This window comes from Mesitornis unicolor, unplaced genomic scaffold (assembly GCF_000695765.1).
Source record: "Mesitornis unicolor isolate BGI_N332 unplaced genomic scaffold, ASM69576v1 scaffold51906, whole genome shotgun sequence".
Lineage (NCBI taxonomy): Eukaryota > Metazoa > Chordata > Aves > Mesitornithiformes > Mesitornithidae > Mesitornis > Mesitornis unicolor.
Genome location: NW_010191330.1, coordinates 22,327 through 44,282, shown reverse-complemented (window position 1 = coordinate 44,282; position 21,956 = coordinate 22,327). Strand labels below are relative to the sequence as shown.

At 41.1% G+C, this 21,956-nt stretch overlaps 1 protein-coding gene across 1 annotated transcript in view; it reads left to right on the top strand.

The window, feature by feature from the left end:
- The window catches only part of SSFA2 (sperm specific antigen 2), a 34,592-nt gene that overhangs the window by 442 nt on the left and 12,194 nt on the right, over positions 1–21,956 (top strand). Inside the window, exons 2-9 of the mRNA XM_010186700.1 lie at positions 403–459; positions 3,200–3,236; positions 4,490–4,588; positions 5,098–5,306; positions 6,239–6,933; positions 10,405–10,477; positions 16,844–16,935; positions 20,043–21,284. Coding sequence (XP_010185002.1) covers positions 405–459; positions 3,200–3,236; positions 4,490–4,588; positions 5,098–5,306; positions 6,239–6,933; positions 10,405–10,477; positions 16,844–16,935; positions 20,043–21,284 — 2,502 coding nt within the window. The 5' untranslated portion in view covers positions 403–404. The remainder of the gene's footprint in view (positions 1–402; positions 460–3,199; positions 3,237–4,489; positions 4,589–5,097; positions 5,307–6,238; positions 6,934–10,404; positions 10,478–16,843; positions 16,936–20,042; positions 21,285–21,956) is intronic.

The window sequence follows — 21,956 nt, the reverse complement described above, 5'->3', positions numbered from 1 at the left end:
GGGAAAGAGAGGGGAGTGTCTAAGCTGGACCCAGACTCTGGATCCCCCTGGTAAGGTGTCTGGAGGACAGATAATGTAGCAGAAGGCACAGATGTGTTGAGTGATACCTCCAGGTTCTTGCTTGAAGTTAATTTGCTTGCAGGTTGACTTGGGAATGCTTCCAAGCACAAAAATAAAGCAGTGTTGAGGTTGTTCCCTTTCAAAATAGTTTTTCTATGTTCTCAAATGTTAACTTCTCGCTTCTTAGTGCCTTTTTAGTGTATAGGTAATGCAGGGTTTGTAAATATAGTCTGGTTATATCCTGTTGTATCAACTGAAATGTCTTGCTAATATCTTTACTTAAGCTGTTGGAAAGCAGACTGCAGCATTCTAGTCATTGAACTGCTAACTGTACATTTTCAGGCATGCTGGTGAGAAATGGAGGAAGTTTTGAAGATGACTTATCTCTGGGAGCTGAAGGTGGGTGTGGCAGGATTATGACTCTTTCTCTAGAAAAAAAATAATTAAAAATTATGTTCAGTCATTTGATTTTTATTTTGAAAGACATTTCCTTTCTGATCAAAGGCAGTTGATAAAGCTGGCTAGAAAACCACCATGAAGCACATAGAAAAATGCAGGAAGATTTACTTTTTGAGTTTATTAGATTGTCGTTGGTGTTTGACATTCTGGTCTAACTTGAAGGTCAGAGACAGCCCTGAATTCAATTCTGCCTTCTCATTTTAATGCCCACAGTGGCAGCACAGCCTGTAGCACTCACTGAGTCTGTGAGAAAGTGATTTCTCCTCCTTGCTCTTCTTGTCCATGGATTGCTCTTGGCAGCCATGCATGCCCCACTTCCACGGAATCCCTTGGGAGTGGCATGTGCGGGTTTTGGAAAGGAGGAATGAAATTCTCTCAGCCAAGATGCAAACCCATTAAGGGCTAAGTGCTTTTAAAAATGAAAAGCACAGAAGCTGAGTAAGTATTTTGGATCAGCCATGATATACGCTTTGCTGTCACTAGCTGCTTGCCTTTTCTTTCTCTTCCTTTTTTTAGTGGGAAGGAGATGTGACATGGTGGACTTTTCTTAGCAAAAGACTTTTAGCCTCTCTGTTGATCATGTGTTAGAGGTGTCCATAAACAAACAAACAAAAGCACTGTGGAGCCTGTTCTAACAGCAGCATCCTGAGATAAAATAGCATGAAGCAGTCTTGCAGACTGATTCCTGGGAGTATTGCAGAATAGGGAATATAATACAGTATCTGTTTTCAGTGTGGGAAAAAAAAAGGAAAAACCACTTTCCCCCTTTAGCTTTTAATGTTTTTTGAATTACAGCTTTTGCATAGTGTTGGAACTTGTATAGTAGAAAGCCCTTTTTTCCAGAGCAATCTTGCCAGTGGTGTCAAAGTAGTGCACAGGGTCTGGAGGAAGGAAAAAATCTTAATTTTTCAAGATTCAAGGCTTCTAAGGAAAACAGTTGATCTGATAATGACCTTGATCTGGTAATGAATGAGAAGCAGTAAATAGATCCCTTATTGCAGTAGATTCAATAGGATTAAATTTTCTTACTGACAGTCTTTTCTACTTGTTAGATTGCCTGCAGTACAAAGATTTTGTAGGAAAAGCTTTCTAACAGTATTCCAAGCTCTGAGTATATGGCCAAGAATACAAGAGTTAGTACATTTCAAACATCTTGTCACTTTTTTCTTTTCAAAATTTTCCTCTTATCATTCCAAAGGATTTCTCATTTTTTTATGAGCCTTTGACACAATTTAGGTAGAAGGTTGATTTCCTGCTTTTCTGATTATCAAGTTCCCAGTACTAGAATCACTGGTTGATTTCCCTGGGTAAGGATGTGGCTGTTTGTGCAGGGTTTTGCTTCCCGTCTGAGAACAAGGGGACAACAGAGCTGCTGGGAGCAGAGCTGCGTGCCCTGCTAGACAGACAGCCCCTTTGAGGCCGGTATGAATAGCCTGTCTCTGTGTGTCCATGACAGCTTGAATCCAGATACAAGACAGAGCCCTGTGTGAATGGTACAGACGGCATTGAGCAGGGTCCTGTAACCCCAGCCTTCTACTGAGCTGTTAAAACCTATGGTTTAGGTGTTCACACTAGTCACCAGTTAATCCATATAAATAGGCTTACCTTCCTATTATAGGCAAGAATATTGAAAAAAGAAAAAAAAGAAAACAGAGTGGCATCTTTGTTTTGAGTTTATTTGTGATGCCTCTGAAAAGAAGAGAGGGGTTGTGATGTTTCCATGTTTTGCTCTCACTTACTGACTGTACCCTGCTGGCACAGCGAGTCCAGATGCTGGGTTTTCCTGGCACCATGTTTGACATCACTTTGCTCTTTTCATAGCTGATCCTGAGGGCTGCTGTAGCACATGTATGCTCCTTGCCTGTTTCCTGGGGCAAGTTTGTCAATGTTGCGTCACCCCTTTGGAGAACCCGTAATTCAAAGCTGGCGCTCAACCCTCTGGCTTGACAGAGCGTTGATTCTCTGAAAGAGTGATGCTGCCTGGGATGTTCACATGTGGAGCAGGCCTGATCCAGCTGCAGAAAGCACTGACTTCCTCCTCAGAAGCTGATGACCAGGTGCTTGGTACCTGGCAGCTGACCTCCCTCCAGAGCCCTCTTGACTCCAAGTGTGACCACTGGTCCCATCGCCACTGTAGGGTTCACCTGGCTGTCGTTCATGGATTGCACAGCTCAGGCAGCCAGGACCCTGCTCCGCTTTGAGAGTGATCTGTACTGATGAAAAGACTAATGAATATAGATAGTGTCAGTACCTGGCTGTGAGGCCAGCTGCCTTATATTCTTTACTTTCTCTACCAGAGCAATCCTCACATGCTCGCTTCTCCTCCTCCCCTTCCCACTGGGAACAGCCCTGCAGCTGGTAATCACATCTTCAATTGCAAAGCAATAAATGGTTTATATTAACAATTACAAGCTTACTGCACCTTAAATTTCAAGTTAATATGATTAATGATAGTATATAAACATGTGTCCATGTGAGATTTTACTTTAAACAGTTTAAACCAGATCATCTGTATATCAGCCATATAGTATAAATGCTTAATAATCTAATTTATATGGGAAGAAAAAAATACGGCTTATGTGGTAATATTGGTAAATGTGCTCGCTGCCTGCTTCTTCATACTGGTTGTGGGAAGTAGAATTCTAAGGAGGTCTGTGTGTAACTTCTTGTATCTCTACAGCTAATCAACTGCAGAGTGATACCCAAATGGAAACATGGTAAACATCTGTTTTTTTGTTTGTTTACTTCAGAGGAATATTTATACTGGGAGCGGGAGGCTATCTCAGAGCTAAAGCTCTTCTGGTCATGTCTGTTTATGTGAGAGGGGAAGGAGAAGATCCAGATAGCACAGAAACAGTCTTCAGGAGATGCAGAAAAAAATGCAGGTGTTTTTTCTTCCGGATGACCTGATGTAGACTTTGGGGTAGCAGAAAGAAGACAGAGAAATGACAAATCTAAATAACTTAGTATCATTTATCTTTTTTGTCTCCCTGATCCCTTGCCATTTCAGAAATTTCAGGGAAAAATTAGTTTTACCTTTCAGAGCAGATGTCCTTTAGGAGTGGGGAAAAAAAAAGACTTTGAGAGTGGAGGGGCCCCTGCTTTACAGGGAAAGCTTCTAAATGAAATGTGCTGAAACTAAAACCCCATTGAGGCTTCAGGAAATATCAGCACAGCCTGTGTGGGCGGCATCCTTGCTACTCCTCCTGAGCTGGGCTCTAAATGCACTTTTACGTGAATTCTCTGTCTTCTTTGGTTTCTCGATGGTTCTGCTTTGTGTGTGTGTGTCTGTGTGTGTGTGTGTGTCTTAGGATTTGTACAATAAAATTCACCCTGGGAAGGTTTGTCCCCCAGAGAGACTGGCAGTAACAGTGTGTTTGAGCCCAAAGTTCCACCTAATGCTGAGGTGCCTTCTCCAGATGCAGGGAGGAAATTATTTGGGATTGGGAAAGCAACTGTGGCAGTCTGATTGGAGTTTGTCTTGCTCTGTTTCCTCCAGCCTGGAGCCTCTTCAGCTTCCCCGGCCACTGCCAGGGTGGCAGCTGGAGGTACCCAGGGGAGCTGGGTACCCAAGGCATGGAGAGGTGGCCCTGGAGGAGGTGCTGGAGGAGGCGGTGGCACAGGGAAGGCAGGGACAGGCTGGGCAGGGTGGATCACTCGAGATTGGGCTTCCTTGCTGGGAAGGGAGGTTGGGATCGGGGAGGGTGGGGCAGCAAGGGGAGATCAGGGATTTATTTTCTCAGCTTGCATTTGCCTTCAAATTCTTACCATCTACGTACGTTTTTACTGAGGCATCCCAGGGTTTGCTTTTGTTATTGTATTTCGATAAATGACATGGCTAATATAAACCAGATAACATTGAAGGGGAAAAGAGAAATTCAGCAGTACTGGAGGCTTAGCTTTCATCTGAGACGGACCTCCCTGACCAGAAAGGATTTATCGCAGGGGTCTCCTCTGTTTGTGTTGACAGCAATGGTGTGCTGGCGAAGGAGAGGAGGCTGCAGTTCCACCAGAAGGGGAGAAGTATGAACTCCACCGGGTCTGGAAAAAGCAGTGCGACTGTTTCAAGGTAAAGGAGTACTGAGCTTTGAAGGTCATGGCACAGTTCAGTGGAATTTGGCACGTTTTGCTGGCAAAACTTACTTCTTCTGTTCCTCAGTTAAATGGAGTTGGCTTGAGTTTTTGTTGTGTTTAGTAGCTGAGAAGGGAATTTTCATTTGGTTGCTTGAAAAACTGCTGTTTGTTTTCAGTTGTGGTTTGCAGTAACTACTAACAAATGGACCTAAATGTTAGAAATGTCTGAAATTTTGGTAACATTTTAAAATTGGAGCTCTGCAGAGTAAGGGCTGACTATAAATTACAGTATTTGATCTGAGAGGTGTCTGAGCCAATGTCTCTGGTGATAAGAACCAAAACTTGAGATGCAGAGATCTCCACAATTGTTTTCTAAAGTACTCTGAGATGTGGGAGTAAAATGTTCAATAGACCAAACTGGCTACTGGGCTGAAGTAGCAGTTGGACATAAGGAATTGTCTACAAAGAGGCAAGTAGATAGTAAACATCTTTTCGTTTGTCTAGCGTTTCTGAGTTACTGGAGCTTTATGAGGAAGATCCTGAAGAAGTGCTTTATAACCTTGGGTTTGGAAGAGATGAACCAGATATTGCTTCAAAAATTCCAGCGAGATTTTTTAATACATCATCATTTGCCAGAGGGATAGATATCAAAGTGTTCTTGAATGCCCAAATACAGCGCATGGAAGTGGAAAATCCAAATTTTGCTTTAACAAGTAAGTAGGTTTTTGAAGAAAAGTTTATTTTTTAGTTTTTGAACTATGTAAATAACCTCAAAGGAAAATGTATATCTTTGTTCTTGCAAACACCTTTTACAGCCTATAGGCCAAATTCCGTTCAGAATCCATAATAAAACTCTTGTTTGGTCTTAAATATGGCAAGAGGTGACCGTCAGTGTTGTACACCTTGGGGTGAGGAGAAGGGGTTTATAGTGGGGGAGGGCGATGAAAGGCATCACGTCAAATATACTGCCTTCTGCTTTGTATCATTCCTGTCTCTTGCTCCTCAGCTTGTCTCTTGTTGTAGCTTTCGAGAGCTGAAACAAATAGTAATATCCATCTTTTTGTATGTGCTTCAGTATCTGGGTGGGATTTTTGAAAGCTATCAGCAGCGACCTACTTCTTTAGTTCTTGAAATCTGGGCCAGTATTTCTATTGACTCGGACAGGAGCTTTGTTAGGTCAGTAATGAGAGTTTCTGAAATGAGGGCATAGCTGAAGTGTCCTCTTGTGCTCATAGATTGAGAATGCAATGCAAGTAACCCTTTTATTCCTAGCACTTTGTAAGTTAACTTGCACTTGCCTACCTGTGTCCCTTTTTTATTTTTTGAAAGCTTTCCTTGCTGTTATTCTCATGCATTTAGTAAACACTCTTGCAAAGGTTTTTTCCATTTTTCTCTACTGTTTGGTATCAGTTTCACGTTACAGGACTAAGCAGTGGCCAGTCAACTTTTGTGACCCTTGATATCAGTAGGAGGAGATTTGGGTTGGGGGGTGGTCAGAGGTTATGATGAAATTTCCTTCTTCAGACATGAGGAAAGAGCTGACTCTGAGGATTCAAACAATTGTGTAGAGGTGGTTCAACAGTTCTGGGATGTGATGACAGCAAATGCCGTCATAAACTCTGCCTTACGTTTTATTCTTGTGCAGGTCGTTTTCGTCAGATTGAAGTGCTTACTACTGTGGCAAATGCTTTCTCTTCTTTGTATTCTCAAGTCTCTGGAACTCCTTTGCAGAAAATTGGTAGCATGAATTCCATGTCTTCCAGCAAAGAGGCATCCAGCCCTCCTCCTTTAAATCGCAGCAATACAGCCAGTCGGTTAATGAAGACCTTGTCAAAGCTCAATCTGTGTGGCACACAGCCAACTGACGGCAGTGGCTGCTCAATTCCTTCACCTATTGAAAAAGGGAAATGTCCAGCTGAATCAGGGAGTGAGGAAAATGATGTTAAAAATGAGTCTAAGTTAGCAAAATACTCTAAAAAGAAAGACTCTCCCTCTTTTTTGGCTACCGTAAAGGAGGAGATAGCCAGTAGTCAGACAAATGCTGTGGACACACACAAACTTGCAAACCTTCCTGCTGGGACTGAAGATGAGCGAGAGGGTATGGTGCCTCCGGTAGACGTGCAAAGCAGCATATTGGCAAGTGCCCAGGATACACCGTGTGAGGAATCTGGTCCTTTGGACTCGCCAAGCCTCAGCAGCAGTTCCAGCACATCCAAAAGCAGTGCTTCCACGCAAAGGCTGCCTGCGACATTGCCAGATAGAGACCCCTGCGCTCCCCTCGCAAACCCATCCATAATGAATCTAATGCTGCAGCAGAAGGACTCCTTTGAGATGGAAGAGGTAGGTGGAGATAGATGACTTTGTTTTTGCGTATGGTTTACATAACTTGCTGGTTGCCAGCAGAGGAATGTTCCCTCCTGTGTAGTTGACAGTATGTTCTCCAGGAATACTTTAATTTCCCCTGGTGATAGGACAGTTGTCGGTCACTCTTGGTAGACTGCTCTAATTGATCCTCCTAATGAAATAACTTGGTGGTGCTGCTGTTGTTGTTTTTCCTGAGAGTCAACCAGGGAAATTTTCTTTCTTTTTTTCATCGGAACTCAGGTAATTGCAGTCACTGGCAAAGCTGCTAGAAACTTTCTGTGGAGATAGATCTAGGTTAGACTTTGTATATGTAAAAGCTTCTTGTTTAGATTTTTATTTTGCTTAAATTGGCAACTGGAAGTAATTATTTTTGTTGCCTAAAAGTAAGTTCAGTTTATCAGTTTATATTGATTAAGGACAAATTTGTGGATGGAGCAAGCATGTTGTTACACGAAAGGGGCTATCATGTAGGGTGAGATGCTCATCTTGTGTAACTTTCAGTTTTGATGACAATCTATGTTGATTTGTTTGTTCTCTGGGAATTATGACAGTGAAAGTCACTATTTGAGCTGCCTTTGGCGATGGCTTAGTTACAAATTCTGTATTAGCTACCTTTTAATATCTTCATAAATGAATGTATCCATTTTTTTAATTTATAATTGTCCCAAAGGGATTTTAATTCCCAGGGTCCAGTAAGTGCCTCGTTAATTGGGCTAGTAAATGTGCAGCCTACAAATTCAAGAATGCTTTTTCTTTTTTTTTTTTTTTTTTGCATAGACTCATACCTTGAATTGTAAGATCTGTCTTAACTTAAATCAATAGATGTTTCTATGGACACTTTTTTAGTAGATACTGTGTCTAGTATCATATTGTCATTACAGGCTCTTCTAGATCAACTAATGTAGCTGAAGGCACTCATTAAGTAGAAAAAGGTAATCCAGCCTTCTTGCCACTTGTTTGTGCCTGTGTGTCACCACTCACATGTTGTGTGGCCATCTACTGAACCAGAACGAAGGACTGATCTAGTAGAAAGGGGAAAAAGAAACCTAGTGTATTTTGATATATTTTTTTTTCTGGCTTAGTTTTCAGCCGGATAATTTTCTTGATTCAGTTTGTTGTGTAGCTGCACAGATGTTTGCATTGGCACAATGGGACGGGTGTGAGTGGCAATGCATTTTGCTGCATTCTTGATAGTTGGACTGGTTTCACATACTCCAGAGGAGAAATCTGTGGGTTTGGTACTCTTGAGTGAAATTGAAACAACTAATTAGAAAAAAAAAACAACCAACAAACAAACCAAAAGGAATGGAATTTTCCTTCAGACTAAGTTGGACTGTAAAGGGTTGTGACATGAGTAAGTCTTGCTGAATTCTGCACAAAGCAATTGCAATGTGTTTGTGAAATTTTGGTTGACATACTTTGCAATGCCAGTGCGTAAACACAGATGGTTTGGCAAGATGACTTGCAATGTGGGATGAGATTGCAGTGAATTTTTATTTACACAATATAACATACACGTATCAACTGCCTTCATATCCCTGGGAGGGAGAGATTTGGTTTTGTTGAAGAAACTTCAGAACAATACCCGGTGGTGTAATTTTATTTTCATGTGTTTCTAAGCAGGGTATAATGAACAATATACTGGATTTGAAACAGTGAAAATAACTCCTCCTTCTGTTTTCCCAGCTTGCCTTGGAGTGCATTTGTATGCATAAGAAAGATGACAGATATATCAAGGAAGTTCCTTCCATGCTTATGAATGCCTTGGAGGTTTGCGCGCCCTTCGGAAGTCTGTGGCTGTGAAGATAGCCAGTGCAGGAGTGAGTCAGGGCAGGATTTCCCCCAAACACCCTCTCCTGAGGTGGCCAATTACAGTCTCGAAGGTCGTTTGCCAGCATCAATATTGGCTGAAGGGATGGGGAAGGAGAGGGGAGTGCTTCTGCACGCTGGTTGAACTGCACTGTGTTGCGAACGTGGCCAGGATGCTGTCTCCCAGCCAAGGGTAGGAGGTGGAGGGTATTTAGATGAGAAAAGGCTTAGCTGTTGAGAGGCTTCAAATTTAGCCATCAGAAACTAGGAGGTTTGAGACAATCAAGAAACCTTTCCTGGCAGGCCAGTTGGATCAAAGGGCCTGCAAGATTACTCGCTGTTCATCTTTTTTTTTTTTTAAATAAAATAAAATACTTGTTTTAAAAGGTACTTTTCCTAAATTTAAATGATGAGTCCCTTCTATGCTCCCCTTCATTTGGAAAAAACAAGCATTTACTTCATTGGCACAGCCTTCATCTCCTAAAGGAATAGAAGCCTCTTGATTTATTGTGCAAGAGTAATGCTGTTCACTTAGTAATGGTGAAAAGTTCAGGCCAAGTACTTGTCAAAACCCTTGTAATTAAGAAAATGGCTGCTATACATATATATCAATGCAAATACTAATTTGGGATTAAAACCATCAGTATCGTGGTTTTACATTTTGAAGTTGATCAAAAATGGAGATGAAAATTTCATTGCTTGGTAATTTTTAAATTAGGCAGGCAGCCTGTTGGAAGGAAGGGTTGAGGGATAGTTGGATTTGGGGTTTTGTGCGTGTAGATTTGCATGTGAACCAGTAAGGTTTTCTTTCTGTAGCACACAAAAGAGAAAACATATAGCTGTTGAACAAAACAAAGGCCTCCCTGTTGAGGCTTTAGGCATATTATTTTCATTGTTTGAACGGTCGTCTGAGAGCTCCCTTCTTAATAAGGCTGTGTTTCACATAGTGGTTAAGTAATAGAATTAATTTTCATGTAGTTTTGAGCTTCCCTGTTGAAATCTGTGTGGTTCTGAATACACTATTTTCTTTTTTTGTACTGAAAGACACAAGAAGTATTTCCATGAGCAGCAGCCTGGTGAAGTCTGGAGCAGGTTCTGGCAGGGTCTGAGTTGTTCTGATGGCTTGTGGGAAGTAGTTGGTAGGACAGCAGGTAACAGTCCTTATGTGCTGACCTCTTGAGATGTTTTTCTAAATGTATTTTATTTGGTTTTTATATTCAAATGAGAGGCCAGGACTGCTGAACGGAAAAGACAGTAGTGTAAAGGTGTTTTCACACAATTATTTTAGTCTTAAGTCAAAGAGGAACTGAGAACTCTCAGTGTTGTCATGAGATGTGATTTCCTGGACTTTCGCACAATGAATGTAACCGGAGGGAAGCCCTGTGCTGTGAGTGAGAGGTGCTGCCCTAGGGATCACTGTTGACCTACAGAGGTGTTGCTGAGTAACACATAAAATATTACTTTGGCTCAAGGAGATACTATTGACTTCCTCAATCATTACAGACTGTTGGACTGGAGAAGAAGAATACCAGCACCTCCTGCCCCCACCATGTGCAGTGGTATATAGCTTGGGCATTTTTAAGCACAGGTACGTATTCCAATTGGCCTGACAAATTATTAATCTCCTCTTCCTGATAGATCCAGAGTACAGAGGGGGATCTACCGCACGTTCCAGCTTCTCACCAGCTGGCAGTGACCAAGTCAAGGAAAGGTGAGTAGACTTCAACTCCTGGGAGACAGCACTCTGCCAAGTGTCCTTCCCTCTCTGAAATGCTGATTCAGCTGTTTAAAACTTCTAAAGTTTATTTTCTCTTTAGAAATAAAAAAGATCTTGGTTTCTTTTCTCTAAGCCAAATCACAGAACATTACTGCAAACTGACGACCAAATTACAGGCTGGACAACAGCCCTATGACTGTTTTCACTTTTGTATGATTGATGATAGCTCAGAGGAATTGAGATGTTAATTCAGATTTTTTTCCCTGACAGATCCTGTAATTTAAGATACCCATTTAAACTAAAATTATATTGTTTTAAACTTGAATTGCATGATACATCCAGCCTTTTCATATGCACTACTGCTCTGCCTGTAAGCTGACTGCACAGCAGACTGGTGTCTCTGCATCCACATGGAAATTGTAGTCCTTCACACCGCAAACTGTGTGCAGGTTTTGTGGCTCACTTAGTTTGTGCTTTCATCTCAAATTCTTATTTATATGTGTTATGACTTGGGAAAAAAACAAGACTGAACTTTAAGTTCATTTTGTGATTGTTACTTTGCCCAATGTTGGCAAGTGAAGTTCGTTCTTTAGCTGTTACATGTAGTTAATAAGAAATAGAACTTGTTGCATTTGGTGAGATGCTTAGCTGCAATGCAGCTTCTTGGTGAAACATGAGTAGCACCCCTAGATGCTAAAGAGAAGCAGAAACCCCGGTCTTAAGAAACAGATATAGTCTTATTTGCCTTTTCACAAATGAACTGACAAACTTGTGAGCTGTCACTGTGTTGCATTAACACGGTTGACAGTGCTCTGGACTAAGCAGGGAAGGTTAATGCCTGGTTATTAGGGATAGCTTGTGCTACTAGTTCAGCAGTGTTTTTGTACAACAGCATTGCACTCACAAGTCTTCTTCTGTTACAAACATAGGCCACACAAAGAAGGTCCACCAGAAACTGCATCTCGAACTGTTCCCAGCTTTTCTCCCTTGGCTGTATTTTAAAGTTCATGATTACATGGTTTATATGATTACATGTAAAGAGATGTACTCTTCATGGGTCAGGTCTGTTGTATGCCTGGCCTCAGCAGTTTCAGAAAAAGCTTTTCAGAGAAAGATGACTAAAGAAGCTGCAGTCAGGGAGCAGAAAAATACATTTTTTCATCTTCTGTTCACAGTAATCATCTTTTTTCTTCCTCCTTCATGCAAGGAAAAAAAATAATCAGGTGGTCCTGTGTGTACCTGCTGAAAGGTACCAGCAGATCTAGCAATGGGTTTGCAGTATGGCAGAAGTAGGGCATGCTGGCTCTTGTTTTCCAGCTAGCGTATCCCACCAACCTCTGAATAAACTTGACATAGATTAGCGATGACATTTTGTTATCATATAAGTATTGCCTAGAGTTTCTATGACTTACCTACCAAGGATGTCAGTGCAGATGGTGAACCTGCATGTTTGCTGAAAATTATCCTGGGACCAACATTTTATTTCTCCTGGAAGATGTGGAAAGCTTAGGATTCTGTTCTAGACAGGTTTTGGTAAAATTGCCAAGAGGTAGAGCATTTGGTGGAGAACTTATCCAAAACATTGAAAACCAGTAGTCAATTTTTTTTTTGCAGGTTGTCCAACATGAGACAATGTAGAGGCGTGTTTTCTCAGAGGGCAGGTGCTCAACATGTTTGAAGATCTGAATGTAAAATGCCACTCTCACTAGTAATCTTTCAGGTTGGGTCAGCATGAAATTCCGTTTTGTTTTGCAATGTGATTTCAGTTGATAATCCTCATACAGACCCACCTCTTTCTTTGATGTTGACTCTACTGTACGTAAAATCTCATAAACAAAAATTTGTTCCAAATGAATACTTCCCCTGAAGGAATAAATTTGTATCTTTTTTTCGTATGTGGTTACTTCTGTGTCAATTAGCAGGGGTAGCGCTGTTCAGTGCAGAAGGTTATAAAACTTGTAATATCATTTTACTTCTACATAGAAAGCTGTGGATACTTTCTCTGATGTTTAGAACAGTTTAGAAGGCATTTTAAGAGGGTCTATAATAAGATGCAAAGTAGTTGAATTTTTTTTTAATGTTCTCTACTGAAATAGTCTGGAGACTCTTAAGATGTTTTTGAACAACACTGGGTCATCTGCTGCTTAGACTCCTCGTTGGAGCATGTTTCCCATTTCAGATTAGCTTTGTTTATAAGTGGTAAGCTTAGATTTTCAGAGTGGCTTGCAAGTGATTGCTTTGCTATAGTACTGCATCTGTTAAACACTTCATACGAGATAGAGAGAATTCTGTGTCATATTGACTAGCTTGATGTACTTGTTAGGTCATGTCTTCCAAATGGTACTGAACTGAACTATATTATCCATTATGCCCAAAACTGGCATTGTGTTCTTTGTTGTTGCGAACCTCAAATGTAGATGTATTTAATTTTTTTTTTAGGAATGCAGTAGAGAAGAATTAAAAGCTTCACTTGCTTTGCACTGTAAACATAGAGTGCTGCTAAATGTCCACTATAAAAAACCTTACTGTGAATTTATCTGGAAGGAAGGTTTGTTAGTTGGAAAACAAAATTCTCCCTAAAGTATTTATACAGCAGTACCTTCCATTTCAAAAATGCCCAACGAACAGGACAAATATAGGTACAATGTAGAGAACAAAGTATTCTCGAGGCGTTGTAATTTGTGAGTGTCTCGTAGCTGACACTAGTGACTCTGAAATTTTGAATAGTCACAAACCTGTTTCTTTTAAGGCATCTGACATTGATAGTCAAAAGCATTGACTGCTTTTGAAAACATAGTTCTTAAAAGAGAAGAAAGCACACGATCAGCATTTCCTGTCCTTAATATATTACTGTATTTATAGGTCTCTGTGGGTGCAGCTCCACAGGGGATTGGAGTTGGAGGAGTGAGAAGAAAACATTTGGAACTGATTTGATATTTGTGGGAGTCTGTGCTTATCTGTCCAGAAGCTAGGAAATCCCCAGGGACTCTGAAGAGTTCCTGCAGCAGAGCTTCCTACTGGACTGGTTTTGACAGTGCTGGGGTGATAGTTATGAGGAAAAAGGGCAGCTGATCCCCTAATGGAATACTTCGTAGCTAAGTTGGGAATGTCAATTTATTAATAGTCTCCTGAAATACAAAGTGTGTTAGAACTTTGCCAATACTGCAGGTACTGGAGACATAGGTGTTACTAAAGCTTCAAAGCCAGTTTCCACGTGTTTCTCATCCCTTTCTCTGTGAGCAGTTAAGTGACACAAAGTGTAAGACAAGTTCCTGATGGGACTGTTTGGATTGGTGAGACTGGCAGTCCATTGGTAGCTGAATATTATTTTACAATAGATGAATTATTCCATTATTAGTGATTCTCTGATAAATCTGTGCTCTCATGTTTTGTAAACTGCAAACTTGTTTCTTCATCATCTGTTCTTGTTTAGAACTTCGTTATGTTTCTGAATACCCATATTTCTCTGGCATGTATACAGTGCCTAAAAATATTTTGATTTTTTTAATACAGCTTAAAACAATAATCCAAGGGGCATTTTCATTTGTGCTCTGTTTAACTGGAACATGAGTTTGATTGTTCATTCTGGTTTTGTTCATCTTGGCTGGTTTCTTTTCCCACACTTTCCTTATGATGCTACCTCTGGCCTTCTCCCACTAGTTCAGAAGATTTCCTCTACATAGTGTTAGTAATAGCTTTGGGCTGCAGGGTCAGCATCATGCAATGACCTTTTTGCAGATAGTATAATTGCCTTGGTAGGGGTACGCAGGGCAAGGGAAGATCCCAGGTTAGCCCCTACAACCCAGCCTTTGGTGCTGATTTTTCTGCATTCAAGGTGAAGAGAGAAAAACCATATCACAGCTTCCTTCTCTTAAGACTCTCCATTGCCAGAAGGCATTTTAATCAAGATCTGAATGTAACTCTTTAGCTTTTTAAAAAAACGTTTTCATGCTTTCCCCTTATCTGCTCGAATCTGAGAAACATCCAGATGCCATAGAGCAGGTCGTACATCTGGATCATTAGTTGAAAAGGAGAGTAGATACTATTATGTATCCTAATGTACTAGTTGGTATTTCCAGTCTTTACAGAGCCAAACCTTGTCACTTCACTACAGAAGCAGTATATATTCCTGTTCTTTAGAAGTTTTTACTACATTTACATGATAGTGGTATGGTGGAGAACTCTGAGAACTTGCAAGAGACAAGGGCAAGGTGTGGTAGAAGATGACCACTTATACAAAAAAAAGTATTCTCTTTTTTACTTTAAAATGTTAAAAAAAAGTCCCAGCAGCTCTGCAACACAAAAAGCAAGGGATGGCTATGTTAAGGGAATGACTCCTTAGGTGGAACAAAGGCAATTTGAACTTGTTCATGCTGTGCTGGTCTGTTGCCATGAATAAAGATGATGAGGCAGGTATGAGTGCCTCTGCTCTACACTGACCACTTGACTGGCAGTATCTGTCATGTAAGGCTGTCAAAGCATGTGCATAAATAAATAACACTATAGAAAATGATCTAAACCACTGATTTTTACCTTAGTACAGTGTCTTTGAGGAGGCCAAGAATTGATTCGAGGAGACATATATATATATATTTTTTTATAGCTAAAAAGGAAATATTGACTGAGAAGGCGATAAAAGGGCAGGTCATTATTTTTCTTGAGTAGTAATAAACTTCATGCACATGAAACCAGATGCCAGTACACAGACTAGTAAATTGCTTTATCTGAACTAGGTGGAATCTCTCCCCCGTGGCTAAGGCTTTCACCAATAGTGCTTTTTCTTTTTAAATTCAAGTTTACCAAATAGGAATAAGAGACAGAGAGGCCAAAGTAGGTGACTTGGAGGAGGTGGCAGCTTCCTACCAGCTTCAGCTCCAGTGGCAACCTGTTCATGGCATGCTCTTTCCAAAGTATTAATTGTACTAAGCAGTTAATAAGCAGTCCAGTTCTCCAGGAAGTAATTTCCATTGTCTTTGCTGGGAGTTGGGTGGGGATGTCTGTCTTGAGGGAGAAAAGTTGTTTATCATCTCAGGATATCATGGCTACCATGATAACAGAACAGCAGCACAATTTGAAAGGCACTCCCTAAAAACTGTGTGAAATCGCTGATACAGAAGTTTAATGGGCAGTTTGCCTATTCTGGTCTTCACAAACTTCTGGGCCTGTGCGGGCTTTTATTTCAACATTAGTGAAATGTTCATCAAAATTAGTACTAAAAAAAATTACTTCTGAATATCCAATGGTTTTCATAATGCATTCCAATGCATTGAGCTGTGAACTGGGTTTAATTATATGATGACAATTAAGTGGTTGAAGGAATGTGGAGCAAAATTCTGCATTAAGCCTCCAAGAAGACAGCAGCAAGCTCTAACCTCAGAATGAGGAGAAGGTTGGGTGGCTACAGGCTGCTGTGATCTCATCCCATCTCCAAGCTTTTATGCATCTGCCAAAAACTAGAGGTGCAATATGGTTGTTGGCCAGACTGCCATCTGTTTAAACAAAATGTTTATGGTGCTCTAAGGTAAACCCCATACCTGGTGAGTGCCTCCTGTGTCTAGCAGGGAGCACTATAAGTGCAATAGTGTACTGCAGAGCTTGCTGAGATCTCCTTGAAAAGCAGCTTTGTGGCTATTATGCTTGCACTAGAGGCAACCACTCCTGGGTAGCACTGAGGATTTTAGAGTCTCTTTAGGCTATTTTAACACTTACCTAATGTAAGTAGAAAGGAACAAGCAGGAAGATCTTATCTTTCGTATTTAGCATGAGCGCTGGGCATGCACTTTGGCAGGTCGCCCACTGATGTGTCAGAGATGTTTTGTATTTGTCCGCTAAACCAGTGGAGGACCACCTCCAGCAGTTCCCCAGAGTCCTGCGCATCGCCCTCTCTGCTCATGTCATGCTGATCCTCTGGGTGTACAGAGTGGTGTAGGTTGTCAGGAGATCTCCTTTATCGCCATGATCAGGAGGGGTGTCGACTCTGTACATGTCAATACAGAAGCAGCTGTTCCACTGCCTGCATGTGAATTAACCGGTGATTGAGTTTTATGGAAGGAAAACTCCAGCAGTGACAGCATCTGCAGAGTGGGGTTTTTTCCACAGCACAGGAAAGCAAAATGTAAAAGATAGTTTCTCTTCCACTGCTGCTTGAAGTTTCACAAGTAGGGCTTTGCATGAGAAGAGGTTTTATTTGAAACAAACAAGCTGTTTCTCTGAATTGTTCGAAGTGGAATTTGAAAAGGAATTGTGTTATCTACTTAATGTTACATTGATGTAACAGGAAAGCATGTATTGAATGTGATTGGGTGTGAAAGGTTGTGATTTGTAAAGTAACTAAAGTTGCATTTTCCTTGCTTTAAGCAGATCAGCTGTTACGGAGCGCAAGTCAGCACTCTGACAGCAGTGGCTTCGCTGAGGACTCCTCCACAGATTGTTCTCCATTTAATCAGCTTCAGGTAAGGTCCCCAAGCTGTGGTTAAAATATTGCTAATTACTGTGGGATGATAGGGACCCAAGGAGGGCAGGAGGGATGTTGATGTTTGACTGCTATCGTGACCATCAGTCTAGATCTTGTAAAACTTCTCATTTTCAGAGCTGGACGAGCTGAATCCCTTAAAGATCTGTGTTAAAATTTTAAAGTTTTTCTAGTAGGATAATCTGGGTATATTTGGGCCTGGAATAAGAACTTCTGATGTATCTTTTCTCACCAACTGAGGCTCCAGAATCCCAGTCCACTGCTCTCATGACTGCAGTGAGTAGAGATAAAGTTAATGAAAGAATATAGCTTTTGTGCTGATTACTTCATTTCTTGTATCGTTTTTGCCTTCCTACTCATTTTATTTTGCATATTTTTCTTTTTTTTTTTCTTTTTTTGTTTTTTTAGTTAGGAGCTGACAGAAAGTGAAAACTATTTCATACTAACTTAACTGTGAAAATACACTAATGTCTAGTTGATCTTAAGCTCCCATACTTGCTCTTGTTCCAGTTCCTTTGATCTTGGTCCCAGAACTTGCCATGATACTGACCAGAGACCATATGTCTTAGGGGAGGCTTTTGTTCCAGCGTGGTGCTTAGGTGTCTGCTTGATACACACATTTGCATACTGTTGTAACTGATATTTAGGAGAGGTGTTCTCTTGCCTCTCCTAAAACATTCACACAGTAATAGCCATGATTCGGTTGACCTGTCAATCAGCCAGATAAAACTCTCTGAGTTGGATCCTGATCTCAAGGCCATCAGTTAGCTGTCTGTGACCTAAACCACAATCTGGAGGAATACAAAGATGGGAGTCTGGATATCACCAGTGATTTAATTTCTGTGGCTTGCAGCTGCTGAACTTTTTTTTATGTTGCAGGTTTTTTTTCCTTGTGGCACACCAAACAATTTTAAAGCTGTTTGGCACTTGCTAGGAAGAGATTCCCACACTCCCCATCCTTCAATATTGCTTTTCCATTTTGGTATTCTGTGCTTTCCAGTTTAGTAGTTTTTCATGTGATTACCAAAATGAAAGCCAAGGCAGCACTAGTCTTTGTGTCTTCCTTAAACATCAGCTTAGATTTTCCGAGAGCAAGAGAGTGAATAAAGGAAATCATGAGCCTGAGTCTCTGAAATGAGCATAATAGTCTGAGATACTGGTTATGCTCTTTACTAAACTGGGACTACAATGAAATTGTCAAGTATGTTAGAAGGAGTCTCAGGTTAGAGTTGCTCGTTCATGATCTTTATATTTGTTGCAACCTGAGTAAGAGTCCATTAAAAGCATGTTGCAACTAAGTGCCCCTTCGCTGGAAGACTGGTGAAGTTTACTTTTGTTGGCTGTAAAGGGCTGAGATTTTTCTGCTTTCTATTATGCTGTCTTGAAAAGTTGTACTGAGACTGCATGAGATTTGTGCCATGGAGTCACTAGACTCTCTTCTGACACCTTCACTGCTTTGTTCAGACCAAGTGCTGAGTTGAATTCCGAAAACACGAGTGAATGATGAGACTAGGGGAAATGAGAACTTGGCAGCTAGTGAAGAGAACCTGTGAAAAGAAGATGAAGGGGATACAGAGGGATGTATATTGTTTTTTAAAAGTACATTAGTACTTTACTTAATAAGTTAGTGCCATCTACTGTTAAATAATTGACTCTAGCAGCCATAGCATTCCTGTGAAACTCAGGAGAAAACTGAATAGCTGGAACTGTATTGTCTTTCATCCTTGACATCCAAAATAAAGATTTCTAAGGGAGATTTTGACATTAAGATGGGATATTCTGCAAGGCACTTTTATGTTACTGAAAAAGTGAGAAGAATTCTCCATCCATGTTTTTGAAGTTTTTCTTGCCTGACTTGTAAGTGAACAATGTCATGGAGGATTCAAGATACAGATACGCACAGATGTATCACACCTAATTTCACCTAGAAATTACAACCTTTTTTATTTTAATACCAGTATCCGAACCTGTACAGTCTTTCATACTAGTCTGTGACTCTGCCAGTGAGTGCAACGTCAAGCACATATTTACGAAGTTCACCTTCATGTCTGAAATTTTCTTCTAGGTGGTTGGAGAAGGAACTGTTGCCTGACATACACCATAAGTAATCTCTCTAGAAGAAACTGATAGTATCCTAATGGCAGTGAGAGCTGCAGATATTAGAGATGGGAAAAGCTTCTCTAGATTTTTAGTTAATGCATCAAGTATGGTAAACTTCCAAGACTGTACTTTTTGATACATGTTCTTATGAAAATGTCTTGCCTGCTTGTAAATATACCAGTCACTCATACCAGCCTAAGGAATATGCTTTGTAATCCATAGATTTTTTTTCCCCCCTTTCTCATAGATGCTTTTCCTGCCATTTGTTACCTGTTAAATTAGCATCTCCCTCATACATGTGCTCTGTTTTTAACTGTGATTTAGAATGAAAAGGATAAGAGGTATTAGGAGAAAGGGAGGGAGGATGGGGGTAATAGTACTGGATGCAGCCTTCCATAGAGATTGGCAGCCTAATGTGAGATTCCTAGTCTCATACAATTCTGTGACTTTAGACAAGCTGAGTGTATAGGCAGACTGGTTTTCCCATTCTTAGTGTGACACTGTTTTCACTACGGTCTGCAGATCTCCTCACATCTCTGTATGTGTTCCCTAATACCACCCTTCATTTCAGGGCTGACTGTGAAACTTTATATGTGGGAGACACCATGTGCTTCTACTCTGCTATCCTTTTGCCATTGTTACCTTAAATACTAGCATCTTCCTCTTTTTACTCTTCTACTCTGCTGCCACTTCTATTCTGGCAATGAAGAGTTTATTGTCAAATCAAACACGTGTGAATAGTTTTAGCTTTTCTTTTTTAAAGCTGCCTGCTTTTGGTGCCATACTTCAATATGCACCTAACCTACCTGATACTATGGTTTCTTTGTTGTCCTTCACAGTTTTTCTTGCACAATAACTGCATTATTCTTTCTGCCCTTCACCATAATGCCTAATGAATATTGACTTGGACTCTGAGCCTCACCCCTGAGAAGGCAGTAGTTTAATCTCCAGTATGTTCACCTCTGTGCTGGCTCCTATCTTTCCTAGGTTCAGGAGTCATTGCAGGGCATGGGAAGCAGTGCTGACAGCTGTGATAGTGAGACAACCGTGACATCACACAGTGAGGAACAGAAGCCACCAACAGCCAAGGAACTGCCCTGTTGCAATAAGTTTGAGGAGGAGGATGATGATGATGAAGAGAATGATGATGATGAAGAGGATATTATCTCTCAAGTAGAGAGACGAAAGGTAGGGGCACCTTCTGAGAACAGAAGGAGCGAAGGTAGGAAAATTATTGACTATGAAACTGAACAAAATCAAGGAGGTGAAAGCAAGTCATCTCATGTATTGGAAACAGTCCAAGGAGAGGTTGGCTCTAAAGAGGAAGACATTTCCAGTGGGCAAAAGGAATTGGACCTGCTGGAAGAAGGAAGTGTGTTTGAGTTTCCTCAGTACCACACACACCATATCCTCAAGTCAATGGAGTCCGTGGAAGGTGGTGGATCCTCCTCATCATCTGTGGACAGGGTCCACGTTGCCTTGCAAAGAGCTGAGATGAGGATTGTCAGCACATCCGATTCCAGGGCTGGACACACTCTGCTAAAGTCAAAAGATCTCCTGAGGAAGCAGAGACTCTGGTTTGCTGAATCGGGCTATCCTCTAAGGCGATCTCAGTCTCTCCCATCTGCGTTGCTGAATCCAGTGAAAGTGGTGTCCTCTGTGAATGTCCAGTTAACTCCAGGAAAAGAGACTCTGTGCAGTCCTCCTTCTTTCACCTTCAAGTACACACATGTGGAAGAAGATGAGAAAGTGACACCTGAGAATGACAGAAGTGAGGGTGAAGCAGCCGCCAGCCAGCCGGTGTGCAAATCCACGCTGTTCATTACACCTTCATCCATGCTGTTCATTGCACCTTCATCCTCAAAAAAAGAAGTGCCCCAGTCTGGGCCCAACAGGCTGTTTGAGGATCCCAGTCTCAGCAGGGTACAGAGCTGCCTGCTGCACATGCCAGCACACATGTCCCAGTCAATGTGCTCCCTCCACTCCCTCCCCACTGAGTGGCAGGACAGACCGCTCTGCGAGCACATGAGGACGCTGAGCACCCACAGCGTCCCAAGCATCTCTGGCTCTTCCCTCGGCACCTTGCTTTCCCCCTTCAGCTGTCCCTACTCTCCAAGGCATGCTGGATTTCCTCATCGACCTCATGCCATCAACCCGCCCTCCACTGGGGAGATGCAGCTGCGCAGGGTCCTACACGCCATCAGAAACTCCCTGCAGAACCTTTCACAGGTAAGAGGAAACAAATTTTAACCTTAGGCAAAGGGGCTTCTTATTTTATCCCTACAAGACCAAAATTTTAATCTGAATATTCCTTTGCACAGTGCAGCAGATGAGGAAAAAAATGACATTTTGGTGCAAGTTTGATTTGCTACTCTTTTAGGAGCTTTTATTTAAAGTGACAAAACATCATTTCTCCAGTGTCTCACTATTTCTGTATTCAATTTTTCTTGTTGCAGTTGACCTAGATTGATTTCTTTCTTTTGTTTTTACTTTTTTTTTAAACTTTTGTGGACATTGGGTCACAGAAAGGAACAGTGTACTCTTTATCAGTTATTATTTTAAGGTGATTGTCATTAACTTTTGATTTGAAAATACATATTGACAGTCCTGTAACCTCTCTCTCATCTTTGACTTGCTTCCCAGCCAACTGATAGAAATTGTTTTTTCTCACTGCAAGTCCCATGGCTTCACTAGTTATGTCAGTGATGATGTCTGTTCCATACACGTCTGTGCTGTTTCATGCCAGCCTTTTGCATATTCAGCTCTGAAGCTAGTCAACATGAGCCTGAAGTCATCCGTAGTCTATTAAGAACAAGTTAAGAACCAGTTTTGTCACAGTGTGTGAAATTTTGTCCACTTAGAGAAGAAATATTATAAAATGCACTCTTTTACCAATTTCTG